The sequence below is a fragment of the Anguilla anguilla genome, chromosome 13, assembly GCF_013347855.1.
Source record: "Anguilla anguilla isolate fAngAng1 chromosome 13, fAngAng1.pri, whole genome shotgun sequence".
NCBI classification, from domain to species: Eukaryota; Metazoa; Chordata; class Actinopteri; order Anguilliformes; family Anguillidae; genus Anguilla; species Anguilla anguilla.
In genome coordinates this window covers 37,086,999-37,103,912 of record NC_049213.1, presented here as the reverse complement: position 1 = coordinate 37,103,912, position 16,914 = coordinate 37,086,999, and the positions used below count along the sequence as shown (strand labels likewise).

Sequence of the window (16,914 nt, the reverse complement as noted above, 5' to 3'; positions counted from 1 at the left end):
ACTGTGGTCATTGTTACATTATTGGAAAAACTTTGAGAACCACTGCTGTAAACAATATAATGGAGAGTGGTAGCTTTTTAAATGGAGATGCACGCATAGCTACAGCATGTCCTCCAGAGAGAGAGGAAGGAAGTTTCACACAGTTCTGCTCCAGATTTATATCTGAATGTGCTGTTGCCCTTGTGACCTGCCTGATGCAGGAGCTGCTATCGTTGTGCCAAATCTGTGAGGTTTAAATAAGCACTGATTACCTCTGGGAGCCAATCTGCTAGAGCGTGCTGTGGATGCACTGAACAGAGCTGGCTGCTGGCCTAAACGCTCCATGCAGTCAGTAAGATCACAGCCATCCCTTGGCCACACAATTCAAGTGTAAATCAAGTTTGTTTTCGTAAGACATTTTAATTGCACAGTATTTATATTTGTGTGTCTGTGGAAACTGGGTCCCCGGTCTGCAGTTGCTTCTGTAACCCATGACCCCCTCCAGTCTACAATCAGTTCATCCCCAAACATTCTTGATTAGGGCCACCAAAACTCAGCCAGCTCTGACACTGCGTACAGTATGTGTGTGTATATGCATGTGTGCTTCTGTGTGTGTGTGTGTGTGTGTGTGTGCGCGTGCATGTATCTGTGTGTGTATATGTAAGTGTGTGTGTGTGTGTGTGTGTGTGCGCGTGCATGTATCTGTGTGTGTATATGTAAGTGTGTGTGTGTGTGTGTGTGCGCGTGCATGTATCTGTGTGTGTATATGTAAGTGTGTGTGTGTGTGTGTGTGTGTGTGCGCGCATGTGTGCGTGCATGTTCTTGTATGTGTGCATGCGTGTGTGTACAGTATGTGTGTATACGTGTGTGTGTGCGTGTGTGTGTGTACAGTATGTGTGTATACATGTGCATGCGTGTGTGTGTGTGTGTACAGCATGTACGTGTGTGTGTGTGTGTTTATTCACATACTTGTGGGGACTCCCCGCCCAGGTGTCGGGGAACAGGCAGGCGTCGGTGGAGAAAGCCCTGCGGCTGTTCGCTCAGCTCCTCAACAACAAGGTGTTCCTGCTGTCCTTCATCCGCACGCTGGAGCTGCAGCGCTCCTTCTCCATGCGCGACCGCGGCAACGTGGCCTCGCTCATCATGACCGCGCTGCAGGGCCGGCTGGAGTACGCCACCGACATCCTCAAGCACCTGCTCTCCGACCTCATCAACCGCAACCTGGAGAGCAAGAACCACCCCAAGCTGCTGCTGCGCAGGTACGGCCCCCGTTCATTCACTCAGTCATACTCCCTCACCCTCTCACACAGTCATTCACTCACTCACACACTCACCCTCTCACACTCATTCACTCACTCACCCTCTCACACAGTCATAGTCACTCACCCTCTCACACTCACTCACACACTCACCCTCTCACACAGTCATACTCACTCACCCTCTCACACTCACTCACACACTCACCGCCTCACTCACTCAGTCATACTCACTCACACACTCACCCTCTCACACAGTCATAGTCACTCACCCTCTCACACTCACTCACACACTCACCCTCTCACACAGTCATAGTTACTCACCCTCTCACACTCATTCACTCACTCACCCTCTCACACAGTCATAGTCACTCACCCTCTTACACTCATTCACTCACTCACCCTCTCACACAGTCATTCACTCATTCACTCACTCACCCTCTCACATGCTCATACACTCATTCACTCACTCACCCTCTCACACGCTCATACACTCATTCACTCACTCACCCTCTCACACGCTCATACACTCATTCACTCGCTCACCCTCACACGCTCATACACTCATTCACTCACTCACCCTCTCACACGCTCATACACTCATTCATACTCACTCACACCCTCACTCACTCAGTCATACTCACTCACCCTCTCACACACTCATACACTCATTCACTCGCTCACCCTCTCACACGCTCATACACTCACTCACCCTCTCACACGCTCATACACTCATTCACTCACTCACCCTCTCACACGCTCATACACTCATTCATACTCACCCTCATACACTCACTCACTCAGTCATACTCATTCACCCTCTCACACGCAGGTTTCAGCAGTAAGGAGGCTTTGTTTCAGAGTTTAAAATATTTTGTTTTCATTAGCCCTCTCTTGCTGCCTCCTGCCTGAACTTCCACAAAGTCAGACCGACCAATCACGGCCTTCCCTCTTTAATTTTGTCCTCTCCGTGTGGTGCTTCCTCCAGAGTTTTTAATTCAGTCAGAGGAAAGCATTTTGTTTACTTCACCCGCTGTGACACTAGTCAAATCTCAAATCAAATTTCCTAATTGAATTTCTAAATCAAATTTGGTAAATGGAGTCTTTATTTAGGTCCATCGAGAGACCGTCTCCTGTGCAGACTGCTGATTTTCACCTAGGAGGTTCGGTCAAAAGTAGACTGAGAGGAAAATTTTCGAGAGGTTTGGATAGGTTGATTTGAGGGGACCCAAGGCTTCAGCACAGAGGGTGGGGGTGTCTCTTTCTGATTGGCAATTGGCTAAGAACACCAGGCTCTTATGCCCCAGATGGTAACAGGTTCTTCATTCCCTGTCTCTTAAGGAGTGTTTTAATGAAACTTAAAATCCCTATTTTCTGTCATGTAGAAAATATGAGCTTCTTTTAAGTTCCTTTTTGCTCGACAAATTAAATTGCTTTACTCCGTTGAGAAATCTTTAAATTGAGTCAAACTGCCTCACCTCATTGGCAATCTTTTTATCTTTTTTAGCAAAAAAGAAAAAGAGTAATAGATACAATTTCAAGTCTAAATATAAGACTGAAATACTTGTTAAGATTGACTTACTTTTTGGTTTTTGCAGTGCAGAATTCGACAATCCTGGCAACCCCAGCAACCCATAACATGCTAATTATTCCATTCTGTGTCAGCTCTCTCTCTCTCTCGCTCTTTGTCTTGCTCTCTCTATCTCCATCTCTATCTCTCTATATTTTTTTTCAGGTAATTCCAGACTCTTTCTTCTTCCTCTCCTTCTTGGCTATTCTTGGATGTATTCCCCAGGGCCCTCCCTGTCTTCCACAGAGAAGAACATGAGAAAGAGTTGGGGGGGGGGGGGGGTTAGCTGATCTCTGTCTTGATGTTTCAGTTGCAGTATTAGCATCTGGCTCAGAGATTGATAGATTTGCAGAGATGTTTCTTTGTCAAGTCATGGACAATAAAATTACAGTTGTTTTATTTAATTTTTTTTTTTTACATATGGCCACACATTCATAAAGTGAAAGTGTGAGATGCTGGGTGGGTCATTTAGTTAAGGTCAGGGGTAGTTCTATAGGACAAGGTACTATTGGATGTTCCAAAACAGAGTGTGAACTGGGCAGCCTTTGCAGCCAAATGTTGGCTGCCGAATTTATTTAAAAAAATAAAATAAATGACCACCGACAGTCGACTGAAGGATTTGTACCACACTGCACCACAAGTCCACGCAGTGTCTTATAATGTATGTTTGTCTGTTCCTGATTTTCAGAACAGAATCTGTCGCCGAGAAGATGCTGACGAACTGGTTCACATTCCTGCTCCACAAATTCCTGAAGGTGAACTGGAGACTGATCTGGAGAGAGAGGCATCGCTGTTCTTTATATGACATCACATCTTAGTCTTTTTTACCCAGAGAGAGTAATGCAGCTTACATTGTTTCACAAATGATCCATTTATATACCTGATGTTGCTCAATGGAAGGATGGTGGAGAGAATCAAACCTGGGCTCTCAGAGTTACAATCCCAGTTCTCTAGCCATTATCCGTAACTGCCACCCAATGCACATGTTATTGGACTGTAAATTAGATTGTTGCATCGTCCACTGTTGACCATGTGATCACGTGCTGATTGTGTAGGTTTGCTGCATGCTCTGTGACTCTCTCACTCTCCTTTTCTTATGTTTACCTGTCTCTTCCTGTCTTCTTTATCGTGCCCTCTCTATAACTCTAACCTTCTGTCTGTTCAACTCTCTCTGTCCCTTCTTGTTACCCCTGCCTCCCATTTCCCCTCTCTCTCTCCCTCTCTTTCTCTGCGTATGCACAGGAGTGTGTTGGGGAGCCCCTGTTCATGCTGTACTGTGCCATTAAGCAGCAGATGGAGAAGGGCCCCATAGACTCCATCACTGGAGAGGCCCGCTACTCCCTGAGCGAGGACAAGCTCATCCGCCAGCAACTCGACTACAAAACTTTGGTTTGTCTTAACGTAGACACACACCCACACAAGCATGTACAAACACGCACACACACACACACACACCAACATTAATACTGTACAGTCACAAGCCCATACAATACACAGACTATACATGCATGTTCTAGAACTAGCAGAGCTACACAAACACACACACAAACACTAAGATCCAGCACACAAAACAAATACAGTATGCAAACACACATGCAGACAAACGTTCACAAACAGGTCTCTCACCCGTACTAGTCATTTCCAACAAAATGAATCTTTACCTTGTTAGATTCCGCACAGCTAAAATAGTTGCATTTGATGATAGATCTGTTTCCATGGGAACATCATACAGGGATATCAGACTGGTGTTGATCAGTGTCTCGGTGATCTTAAATATAGCTCACTGTTTGTTAACACTTTTCTGGAGCTGGAATAAGGTGACTCTGACCCTTCAGAAGTGTGATATGTATGGTCAGGAGCTGGTGAGTATGTTGATCAGCCATTTTGTGAAAGCGCCTGAATGAGGATAACAGTGTCACCGGGTCTGCTGGGAAGTGACCCTGTCCCTCCTGACGTGGCCCCCGTCGCCTCTCTCTGTCCCGCTTAGACCCTGCGCTGTGTGAGCCCCGAAAACGAGAACAGCCCGGAGGTCCCGGTGAAGGTGCTCAACTGTGACACGGTGACCCAGGTGAAGGAGAAGATCCTGGACGCCGTGTACAAGAACGTGCCCTTCTCCCAGAGACCCAGAGCCGTCAACATGGACCTGGGTGAGCCGGCCCCGTCCACGGACACACTGAGCAACGGACACGCTGATCGACCGACATGCCCATCCACTGACACGCTGATCGACTGACACGCTCATGCACTGACACACTGAGCAACTGACACGCTCATGCACTGACACGCCATCCACTGACACGCTGATCCACTGACACGCTGTTCGACCGACACGCCCATCCACTGACACGCTGATCGACTGACACAGTGATCCACTGACAGAGTGATTAACTGACACATTGATGCATTGACCTGCTGATTAACTGACAAACTCATGCGCTGACACGCTGATTAACTGACACAGTGATGCACTGACACACTAACGCACTGACACACTGATTAACTGACACAGTGAGGCACTGACACACTAACGCACTGACACACTGATTAACTGACACAGTCATGCACTGACACACTGATTAACTGACACGCTCATGCACTGGTGAACACATGAGCTTCTGACTTGAGCATTTCCACTCCTTTGTGAGATTTAACCCTTTTTGTTTTTACATCATGTGATATTACCTGTGTGAGTGAAGCCAGGCTCATTTAAACGTGTGTAAGAAATTAAGAACGCAAATTGGTGCTCTACCCCCAGAGTGGCGACAGGGCCAGTTGGGGCGTGTGGTGCTGCAGGATGAGGACATCACCACAAAGATCGACAACGACTGGAAACGACTCAACACCCTCATGCACTACCAGGTCAGAGCCATGCTCTTTATATAGCCTTTATTTACTCTTCATCTCACACACGCACATGCACACGCATGCACGCTCACACACACGTACATGCATGCACACTTACACACACGCACACACAAGTCCAGGGGTCAGAAAGTAAGAGTTCTGCCATGAGTTTCTTCCACAAATGAGCCAGCTGATTTTAATTATTAATTATTCCTCCTGGCTGAAGAATTGGACGAATTAGCAAAACTTTGATAAGCCTTTTTGGATAAGATTGTACACCACTGGGGAAGTATAATTAAGCGAAAACTCAGGTTTGAGATCGGTTAATTAGTCCTGAGGTGTAGGCATGAGAATGTGGGAACAGTCCAGGCGCTTGATTGGCTGATTAACTGGGTGTGGCTTCAGCAGGCATGAGAATGTGGGTGTTTGATTGGTGCTGATTGATTGAGTGATTATACAGGAGGGCATAAAGGGTGAGGTTAAGCCTGCTGCAGCAGCAGTTTGGAGGTGAAGTGTGGATTTGGGGCTTGTTGTGAGGCGGAAAGGAAAGAAATTAGGGTTTTGGTGCGGTTAAAGGATGGCAGGTGTGAGGTTGTGTGGATGTGATGATGGTTTATTTATTTGAGGGCCAGGAGACTGATGTGGAAGAAACATTATTTGATGTTTTCTGTAAAAGTGCGGAGTCATCTGTGATCAGCCCTGCAATCCCCCCCCCCCCCCCCCCCCCCCCCCCCCCCCCAGGAATATCCCTTCAGTCCTGCTGGCGAGCTTTTTCTAGACCTTTCTACAGAACCCTCTGAACCCTTTCTCACAGGCTGTCCGAAACTGCCTTCTTACTGTATCCCCAATAAGTTCTAAACATTCTCCCTACTTTTTTTTTTTTTTTGTACCTATGCAATGGACCATATGCAAAAAAAGAAGATCCTCCATGCAATTTTCCAACTGATGTGTTGTAAGGTGTCTTGTCCTTGCAATAAAAAGGCACTTCATCTTTCTCCCTGGTGTATGGGACCTCCCACCATGTCCTCCTAAAAAGTATGATTTACTACCTGAAGTGTGCTCCCAAATGCACTCAGTGAAACCCTGGGAAAATTAGTATATTATCCTGGGATTTTAAGTAGGCTACATTTACAGAAGAATTAGCCTACTTAACAACTTTCTCATACAGTGTACTCTATCTACTTAGTTGCCTACTATAGAGTATACAAGTTGTTTCAGACATGGGGCCCAGTGTAGCAAAGTTCCTTCAATCATCCATGGCTGCTACAACCCTGCCTGATTACATCGTCCCTTTCCACCCAACAATCTAAAACTTATCTGTTATGACATGACATGAAAAGGTTTATTCAATTTCAAAATAAAGTTCCTGCTTAAAGGATATAGGCCAATGAGAGTGAAGTACTGGACAGCTGCACCGCCATAGCGTTCCCTGCGTTTCTTCTGCAGCCGGGGGCTAATGGGGATGGCGCTAAAGCTAACAGTTTTGATGAGAAACACCAGCGGCCCTCTCTGACATGTTTAAAGCACCGCGGCTTGCCGGCTAGCCTAAACACGCGCCGAGTTAAATGGTCCTCGGGTTCAAAAGCTTTTTAAAACCGCATTATGTTCTTGTAGCGAGCCATGAATTTTACTGTAGTTTGTACGCAGTGGAGGTGTTTATGGGGACCACCCTGACCTTACTCTAAATCAAACCAGACAAGAACAAAGCCGTACCAGGCCAGACCCTGTCTGTGGCGCGATGGGTGTTCCAGTCTGTAGGGTGGCCAGCTCTCCAGTGTACCCAAATGTCCCCCGAAACCACAGTAATGTTCTGTATGGGTACTAAAATGTACCTTTTACAGGCAACATGGGTACAAATGGATTACGTATTGCTGGCTAGGGTTAGAATTTTGTGTACCTATAGTACACCACCCCAGTGACGAGCATTTGTACCTTTTATAAGCACTTTTTCATACACATTTTTTTAAGAGTTTGCACGGGGGCATGGGTTTGATTCTCCTCTGAGCTGTGGTCCCTTCTCTTCCTGTCACCCTCTCTGCTTTCTCTCTATCCGTTACCCCCTCTCTGCTTTCTCTCTATCCGTTACCCCCTCTCTGCTTTCTCTCTATCCGTTACCCCCTCTCTGCTTTCTCTCTATCCTTTACCCCCTCTCTGCTTTCTCTCTATCCTTTACCCCCTCTCTTTTATCCCTGTCCGAATAAAGTCAAAAAACTGTAAATGAGGGCGGAGTGTTTGGCTGTCCTTTAAAAAGCAAAGGCAAAACCCCTGTGTGTGGCTGCTTCCTCCCCTTCCCGCAGGTTTCGGACTGCTCCGTGGTGGCCTTGGTGCCCAAGCAAACGTCCTCCTACAACGTCCCGCCGCTGGCTAGCATCCCGCGCACCATCAGCAGATATGGCAAGTCTGACACGTCGGCTATTACGCACGGTGGCTAACCAACGCGTGAACCTGGCCCCTCCCACCCCACCCCACCCCACCACACCCCACCATGTCAAAGGCTCTAATCAAAGCCACCGGTAATGCAGTAGAATAGAGGTTTGACGCAGAATAGCCCACAGCACTAGCGCCTCTCAAAGCTCAGGGTTTCACGCACCCTTTGAACCCTGGTGAGACCCCGTAACGTTTCAGACTGAGAGAACTTCCCAGGAGCCTTCAGTGTCTCCAGGAAACAAGCTTCTTGAGGGGGGGAGGGGCTGTTGATTCTTTCTGGTTTTTTTTTTTCCAGGTTGTGTGTATCTTTTTTTTGTTTTTTTTGTTTAAAGGGTAAACTTTTTAGAAGCCTTTTGATGTGCAGATTTGGGCTGTGGAAGAGAAAGTCTGTCACCAGGGGAAAAGCATTCTTTCTGTATTCCGTCTGACGCAGGGCGGTGACGGGGGGGGTGGGTTGGGTTTTAGGGGGGGGGGGTTTGGAACGTCGACGGAGACGCGAGCCGGAGTTAACGATACGGCGTTATGCCAGAGAGAGATCTGCAGTCTTTTTAAACTCCTAAAACTTCAAAGCGCGTCGGCGACATGCGAAATCTGAAACCACTGGCAGCAGTGTTTGTGCTCATGAAGAATGTGTGTGTATGGGGGGGTGGAGGAGGGGAGGGGGGGGGGGGGTGGAGGAGGGGAGGGGGGGGGGGGCATCGCTCTCTTAACCGCGCACCCCCTCCCCGTCGCAGATTTGGCGCTGCGCTACGCCTCCGGCAGTCCCGACAGCTTGCGTTCGCGCGCCCCCATGATCACGCCCGACCTGGAGAGCGGGGTCAGGGTGTGGCACCTGGTGAAGAACCACGAGCACGGCGACCAGAAGGAGGGCGACCGCGGCAGCAAGATGGTGTCCGAGATCTACCTGACCAGGCTGCTGGCCACCAAGGTGCCGCCACACCCCCACTGAACCGCGTATTTTTAATACACATTACTGCACGTGGAATGTCTGTTTCCCCACCCAGTTTAACCTTATGAGGAGTAGGAGTAGTAGTTTTTTTTTTTTTAATTGTTAGTCAGTGTTCTAGAATGCCATTGTCTTCAATGACCAGTAGTGATTGTTACATCAGCATTGGAATGTTCTGTTGAGAACATTTTAAGTACATATTTATCATCACACACCTTAATGGGTTGATACCTCAGACTTGTTTTTTTTTTTTACTTTTCTGGGGGTCCCCAATTTTCTTTTTCCTGTTTATTCCATAAAATGTCATTGTGACAGTGTCTCTTCAAAAAGCTCATTACGAATAAAATTGAATTAAACTTCATTAACGGCTGACGCCAAAACTAAAATCCACAGTGAGTGAGTTGATGACGGGAGTGGACGGGTCGAGCCCTGATGCCCCTCTGTTTCGGACGTTTCTCAGGGCACGCTGCAGAAGTTTGTGGACGACCTGTTCGAGACTCTCTTCAGCACGGCCCATCGCGGCAGCGCCCTCCCCCTCGCCATCAAGTACATGTTCGACTTCCTGGACGAGCAGGCGGACAAGCACGGCATCCACGACGTGGACGTGCGCCACACGTGGAAGAGCAACTGGTGAGAGCCCACGCCAACACTGCCCTCCTCAGACCGGGAGGGGAATTGCACCTTTCAGACAGGGAAAAAAGTCTCAACGCATATGACGTACATTACCAGACGCTCTTATCCAGAACAGCTTACACAGCTTGCATTCGTCACATACAGCGTATTTAAGCGGCTGGATATTTACTGAAGCAATTAAGCAGGAAGCAAGTTAAGTACCCAGCTCAAAGGTACAAGGGCAGTTCCTCACCTGGAAGTTAAATCTGAAATCCCACGGCCATAATATAAACCTATAAAGTTAGTTATAACTGACATGTGAATTTAAAGATCTACCTGTTTGAATGAAGTAGCTCCAGAAATGGCAGTTAGGTTTCCTTCACGCATACCCCTCACTCACTGATTGGCTGAATTAGATTTTTTCATAACTGGAGATGTCCAATCCCGTAAAAACTCCGCTGGCTTCCTCTCCTCCCTCCCAGCCTCCCGCTGAGGTTCTGGGTGAACGTGATCAAGAACCCGCAGTTCGTCTTCGACATCCACAAGAGCAGCATCACGGACGCCTGCCTGTCGGTGGTGGCCCAGACCTTCATGGATTCCTGCTCCACCTCCGAGCACCGGCTGGGCAAGGACTCGCCCTCCAACAAGCTGCTCTACGCCAAGGACATCCCCAACTACAAGAGCTGGGTGGAGAGGTGGGAGTGAGAGAGGATCTGTCAAACTTCTCTTTCAGCATTATAGTACTTTGAAGACAAAGAAAAAAACAAAGATTTTTAGTCATTGGCAAGTCTTTGAAGGCATCATATTAACCAGAAACAATGCATGCGCTCTACAGAAGACTTATAACTTCCTGCTGGTCTGGGAAGCAGAGGCTAGTGAGCATTTTGCCTCTGCCTTCCATGACAATGAAAATAACAGTCCATCTCTTACGTAGTCATTTTTTGTTTAGATGCTCCAACCCATTCAATGACTAAATTTCGGGCTGACTCTAGTGCACGTGCATGTGTGTGCGTGCATGTATGTGTGTGTGTGTGTGTGTGTTTCACCAGGTATTATGCGGACATCAGCCGCCTGCCGGCCATCAGTGACCAGGACATGAACGCGTACCTGGCCGAGCAGGCCCGGCTGCACTCGTCCGAGTTCAACATGCTGAGCGCGCTCCACGAGATCTACTCCTACGTCAGCAAGTACAGCCAGGAGGTACGGCCATGCTACTGCAGCAGCGGTGTCCTGAGCCACCGCCCGCACACATTACATTACATTACATTACAGGCATTTAGCAGACGCTCTTATCCAGAGCGACTTACACAACTTTTACATTGTATCCATTTATACAGCTGGATATATACTGAAGCAATGCCGGTTAAGTACCTTTGCTCAAGGGTACAACGGCAGTGTCCTTACCCGGGAATCGAACCTGCGACCTTTCGGTTATGAGCCCAGTTCCTTACCCACTGTGCTACACTCCGTCCTCCGCCCGCACACAGAGAAGAGGGCTGCGCAGCCGCAGACGTTAGCGCCGTGTGCGGCTGCGCGTCCTTTCGGGGGGCAAGCTCTGCTCCCTCGGGCTCCTTCGGGTTTCTCACGGTCTCTGTCGTTCCCGTCCCCAGATCTTGGCGGCGCTGGAGCAGGATGAGCAGGCCAGGAAGCAGCGGCTGGCCCAGAAGCTGGACCAGCTGATCGGGGCCATGTCCCTGGAGAGCTGAGAGAGAGAGAGAGAGAGGGAGGGAGAGGGAGAGAAAGGGAGGAAGAGAGGAAGAGGGAAAGAGGAAGTGAACCTAGGGCATGGGCCACACCGAGCAAGCTGAGAGACGCTGAGAAACAGACGGGGTCGCCCCTGCTTCTCTGAAGACCTGTCTGACCGTCTGACTTTGAAACGCTGAACCGTTTCTAAAAGATGGCCGCTCCGGGCTCTGCTTCGTGAGCTCTGCGGGGCATCTGCGGTCGTTGCCATGGAGACGAGGGCACCGGAGGAGAGAGAGAGAGAGAGAGAGATGCGGAACAGGCTTCCAGAGGAGTCACATGATGTCCTCTCTTGGACAGTTTAGGGCCTGGAGCGGCTGTCTGCAGAACTCCTGACGACCAGACGAGGGGGATGGGACGCGGGACCTCTGATCTCTCTGAGGGAACCTCAGTCTTCACAGAAATATTTCAACAGTATTTCATGCTGAATTCTTTTTTTTTTGTTTTTTTCTTTCTTCTAAATATCTTATTCTCAGCCGCAGCTGCAGTGGGGCTCACCCCGAGCTGAGAAGTGTCACAGCGCTGTGGGTGTGAAGCCCCTCGAGGAGTTCTATCTCTGTGTCTGCCCACTATAGCAGCATGACTGCATAAATTCAAGTGTACATTAATCAGCGTGAGACCTCCTATAAAGTTGTTTGGAAAGATCTTGGAAAGGATCACACCTCCACCTAAAATAATTCCTGGAAGGGGGGCCAATTTCGAGGCGTGGATTTGGATGCATTGTTCTCCTTCCCTCTGTGCTCCAAGCCAGCCTTCTGGGGAGTAGGGCACACTTGAAAGCACTCCTTTAACCCTTTTTGAGGTGTGAGGTCACAGACATGTGATTGGAATGTTCTTAACTGAACATTCTAACGCTGACGTGCGTAACAATCGCTGCTGGCGACAGAAACGACGGAGTTCTAGAACACTGAAGACTTAGGATGTCGAAAAAAACATTCCTAAAAGTCCTGCTCTTCAAAGGCTTAAAACAAGCCTATTGGGATGTGAAGGGTGCAGAGGACTGATCGGGGGTATCTGACACGCGTCCACTGTGGGGTGCCTCTGCTACAGGCCACAGGCAGAGTGCCCCCCTCTCTGCTTAAAATGTTATTGTAAGTTACCGCGTCGTATTGTGGAGGAATAAAGTGTCTTTATTTATTTGCAGTTGAACGCACGCAATGCTGAGTGAATTACTTCAGCGGACATTGCTTACCAAACAGCCCTCTTCGATACGCTCCTCAACGCATGTAATTCGCGGCCATTTTGGACCTTTTAGCTTGTAACAGTGCCAAAAGTTATGCCATGTTGTAATCTGTACCATTTTAAAGCATCAATATTTATTGACGAAGGTCTGCATTTATATGAATGGCTGAGGACTATGCTTGCTTTGTGAACAGTTGCGCATCAGTTCCACCGTGGGGTGCTGTGGTTCGGCGTCCTCTGTAATGGAGTGGTGTTCACGTCACAGTGTGCTGTGTGTGACGGTGTCGTCGTCTGTGATAAACTGCTCTTGGATCGCGAGTACTGGTCAACGCTCACAACAGCATATGTGTCCGTATGAGTTTTCCCCACATTCTCATTGAAAAAGAAACGGCCGTTTTTTTTTCAAATGTGTACGTGATTGCCCGTTGATATTTTGCTCTTTACATTACATTACATTACATTACAGGCATTTGGCAGACGCTCTTATCCAGAGCGACGTACAACAAAGTGTATAACCATAACCAGGAACAAGTATGACGAAACCCCTAGAGAGAAGGTGGTCATGTCTTCCACAAGCAAAGACATGTTGTGGCGCGCAGTTTTCTTTTTTGCCTGCACTGTCATATTTTGTGGACGAGCTGTGGAATTATATTTTCTAGGTGTGTGTGTCCTAGAAAGCCCAAAGGAAATTTATTTCGTCAAATTAAAATTAATCTCCAGCACTGCACAGGGTCTTAATGATGAAATGAACGGCATTGTGGGTAGATTTTAATCAGTTTCTAGAATGGCAGGGCCAGCTGTGGTGCTCCAGTAACCGTGGAGACGCTGTGCAGATGCCGTGCTGTCGATGTGGATTGCCCTAGGGGTTTCCCCATCTCGCATTGGGCACAGTGAGGTGTTCTTAGAGGTAAAAAATAATTATTTACATTTATATAGCACTTTCCTCGAAATTCAAAGCGCTTTTTTTTTTTTTTGTTACAGTGATGAGGGGGGAACTCACCTCAGCCACCACCAACGTGTAGTACCCACCCAAGTGATGCACGGCAGCCATTTTGCACCAGAACTCTGATCGTACATTGGCTGTGGTGGAGAGAGAGAGAGGGAATGATTTGCCAGTTAAACTGGAGGAAGATTAAGTGATGGGTTGTGAAAACCAGGGTTTTGAATTTAACCAGGTGTACTGAGAGAGTGTCAGACTAGTAGTTCACACGGATGCGCACAGCAAGAAATGTTCATTTCAGCAACCAGATGCCACCGGACACCGCATGCCTGGTCATTCAAGCACTCGACAAGCTGGGCTGGCTTTGGCATGTGCGCTTTAATACATAACTCACCCGTAGTTCGTGGTTAACCTCACAGACGATACTCAAAACTAGTTGAATGTACATTTGCGTCAAAGACATATTCATGAAGGCGATATTGGTGGGAGAATTAATTTTTAAAGGTGTTTGTATCCTGATTTTGGGTTTACGGATTCTCACGGCAGTTGGTATGCAGTTATTATAATTCATATGTCCTGTTCCGTCCCGTCCTCACTGTTTCACCCTCTGCCAAGCGGAATATGATTAAACCAGTCAAAGGTCCTGGGGATGTGGGTCTTTTTGACGGTGTTTGAACAGTGTTTTTATTGAGGGAGAAAGAAGCGATCTTTTAACTCTGCTTTTTTTTGAAAATCCCTCTTAGAAACATGAGGATATGCAGTAGGTGGGATGAAAACCTGCATACCTTTCCATCAGTCTCTGTGCGCAACCTTTCAATGCCTTCTGCCTCTCTCTTTCTCTCTCTCTCTCTCTCCTCTCTCATCTTCCTCCTCTCTAACACTGAGGAGGATGGAGACGAACCGTCAGCCCGTCACTCTGAATATACCTCCTCTCCGCGTTTCACTTCAAAACTTTTCACTTTAAAACTTGAGATTCTGACGTGATTTAAAATCACAGAATGTTTAACATTGATTTCCAGTTTTCAAAAAAAAAAAAAAACATGGCATGCTATTAGTATTCATAGTAGAAACTGGAAGTAAATACAAATAACCAAGATGATGTTCCATGATGTCTGTTTTTGTTTTATACTGGACGTGTTGTGAAAGTTGTAAGAAACTGAAAGTATTTTAATATTTATTTTGCTTTTTATGACAACACATTGTGTACCTATTGTAAATATTGTATGAAGTATGCTCATTTTGAAAGCCAGGGATTTACTGTGTGTTGTTGTTGTATATGAATAAATTTTTACTGGTTAAAAATAAAAGTACAGCCAAAATTGTGGAGAGGTGTATGCGACTCGACAGGTGGCGAGAGGTACAAACCATATGCAAAATAGGAGGTATCAGAGATTTTTTTCTTTATTATTTAATGCTGTGATGCCTACATTGAAAGCAAAACCGGAGGCAAACAAACATGCCCTCAATGTCTTGCTTATTGCTGTTCAGTGAGCCGAAACAGAATTTGATATGGCGTCCTCCAAGAAGAGGGTGAAGAGCACATTGGGTGACATATCTGTTTTTTAAATCTATCTTGGGACTGGACTGTGGCCACTAAAGAGAGAGAGAGAATAGATGGAATAGCTGACCCAAAAGACCTGTTGATAAATGTCTATGAATATAATTGGAAATATAGTGCCTGCGGCAACGACATGTTTATCGCTGCACGATTCACGGATAACGAGTGATGTAGGGATCTACCAAAAGCCTGAGGGATCTAGCTCATTGTGTGGACAGCGGGCGTCAGAATGTAGGTCCTGGCAGAGTCGCAGTGTTTACTGGCTTTTAATGTGCATCAGCTGCAGGGATTCATTTAGTAATTGAGCAGGAAAAAGACATCAGTCATATCAGTGAATACCAGCGCGTGGACTTGATAATGGTACGCTCAGTCATAGCATACAGTGGCAGAGGTGTGTTTACCTTAGAGAGGCAGAAAGAGGAGTGTGTGTGCAAGACTTGCCTTTTGTCTATAGTGAGTACACTGTAGGGGTGTACTGCTTCCAAACCCACTGATTTCGCTCTTCCGTCCTTGAAAAAGTGGTCTGAGAGCGCCATCTAATGGTGTACTCTGTTGTTACAGCTTTCGGAACATCCTTGACATATTTGAACTTAATAAAACGGATAGTTTTCTCTCTCAGGATAACATCATAAATGTTATATATGATGCCATATAGCTAAAAAAATATATAAATATTGACAATGGCCCAGTAAAACTCAATGTCTCATGTTCACTTCAATGGGGAAGAAGCAAAATGAGGCTTGCCGTTCTTGTCATCAAAAATTCTTTTATCAGAGTAGAAGTGTAGCCATAAAACGTGACACTGCAAAATAAGGCAGTTTTGTATTGTTTGTATTATTGTTAATGTACATAGTTATGTGAAGTATCAAGTACATATTTCACACAACAAGGTGTAATTTACAACAATACAATGCAGAAAACCTCTGAGCCAGGGGAGGAATCTGGAAGTATTTCACACATTTAATGAGCATTAAAAAGTCACACAACCGTGTGTGTGTTTGTGTGTGACTGTTTTGTGTATTAGTACGTGTGTGCTGGTTCAGGCTCAAATGTATTGTACACACAGACACATCTATGGCTGGCAGTTTAACCCCCATCTTCCCCACACCCTCTCCTTCCCTTACCCTCACTTCCTCTACCTCTTTCTTCCCCTTTCTATCCTCTCTCTCTCTTCCCCTTTCTATCCTCTCTCTCTCTTCCCCTTTCTATCCTCTCTCTCTCTTCCCCTTTCTATCCTCTCTCTCTCCTCCCTCTGTCTATCTATAGCTCTTTCTCTCTTTCTCTCTCACTCCCAGCCTCTGCCCCCTCCCCCCTCTCTCTCTTTCTGCCTCTACCCCCTCTTTCCTCCCCCTCTCTCTTCCTCCCCCCCCCCCCCCCCCCCCCCCATCACTCCTGTAGTCCTTCCCCTGAAATTCCTGCATTTGAAGGGACAATATCACCATGTCACTTCTTCTGCAGAGAGGAGAAATTTCTCTATGGAAATTCATCACATGTGTCTCGACAAAGAGCCCCCCCCCCCCGAAAAAAAGGCTCCCTCAAATCACTTCAAGATGTGGACCTCAGTGACTCACAGCCAGTCAGAGCTGGTTGTGAGGTTTATAGGTCCCACCTTCAACCACACTACACTGCAGAAAGAAGGGGTGGGGTGGGTGGGGGGGTGGGGGGCAGGAAAGCCAAATTACAGCACTGAGAGGTGAGGAAGGATAATGTCATGACAATGTGGAGGTGGAAGTTTGGGGGGAGGGGGGCAAACTACTCCTGTGTGTGTGAGAAGCTTAGAGGGAGAAGGAGGGAAAGGGGAGGGTGAGCGAGAGAGAGGGAGGAAGAAACAGAGGGAGGGAGGGCGGGAAGGAGAGA

General features: G+C 47.2%; 1 protein-coding gene across 2 annotated transcripts in view; it reads left to right on the top strand.

Annotated features, from left to right (window-relative positions):
• The window catches only part of LOC118211605 (plexin-A2-like), an 80,728-nt gene extending 64,680 nt beyond the window's left edge, over positions 1 to 16,048 (top strand). The window contains exons 22-33 of one of the 2 annotated variants that reach the window (XR_004762033.1): positions 970 to 1,238; positions 3,494 to 3,560; positions 4,048 to 4,194; positions 4,793 to 4,952; positions 5,561 to 5,664; positions 7,947 to 8,043; positions 8,811 to 9,004; positions 9,483 to 9,652; positions 10,117 to 10,329; positions 10,684 to 10,834; positions 11,245 to 12,468; positions 13,541 to 16,048. Coding sequence is in view for 1 of the 2 variants with exons in the window: in XM_035388948.1 (XP_035244839.1) it covers positions 970 to 1,238; positions 3,494 to 3,560; positions 4,048 to 4,194; positions 4,793 to 4,952; positions 5,561 to 5,664; positions 7,947 to 8,043; positions 8,811 to 9,004; positions 9,483 to 9,652; positions 10,117 to 10,329; positions 10,684 to 10,834; positions 11,245 to 11,340 (1,668 nt within the window). In the remaining variant the exon portion in view is untranslated. Of the gene's footprint in view, positions 1 to 969; positions 1,239 to 3,493; positions 3,561 to 4,047; positions 4,195 to 4,792; positions 4,953 to 5,560; positions 5,665 to 7,946; positions 8,044 to 8,810; positions 9,005 to 9,482; positions 9,653 to 10,116; positions 10,330 to 10,683; positions 10,835 to 11,244; positions 12,527 to 13,540 lie in introns of those variants that run through there. The other variant, XM_035388948.1, reaches the window with a different exon arrangement.
• Positions 16,049 to 16,914: the final 866 nt, after the last annotated feature.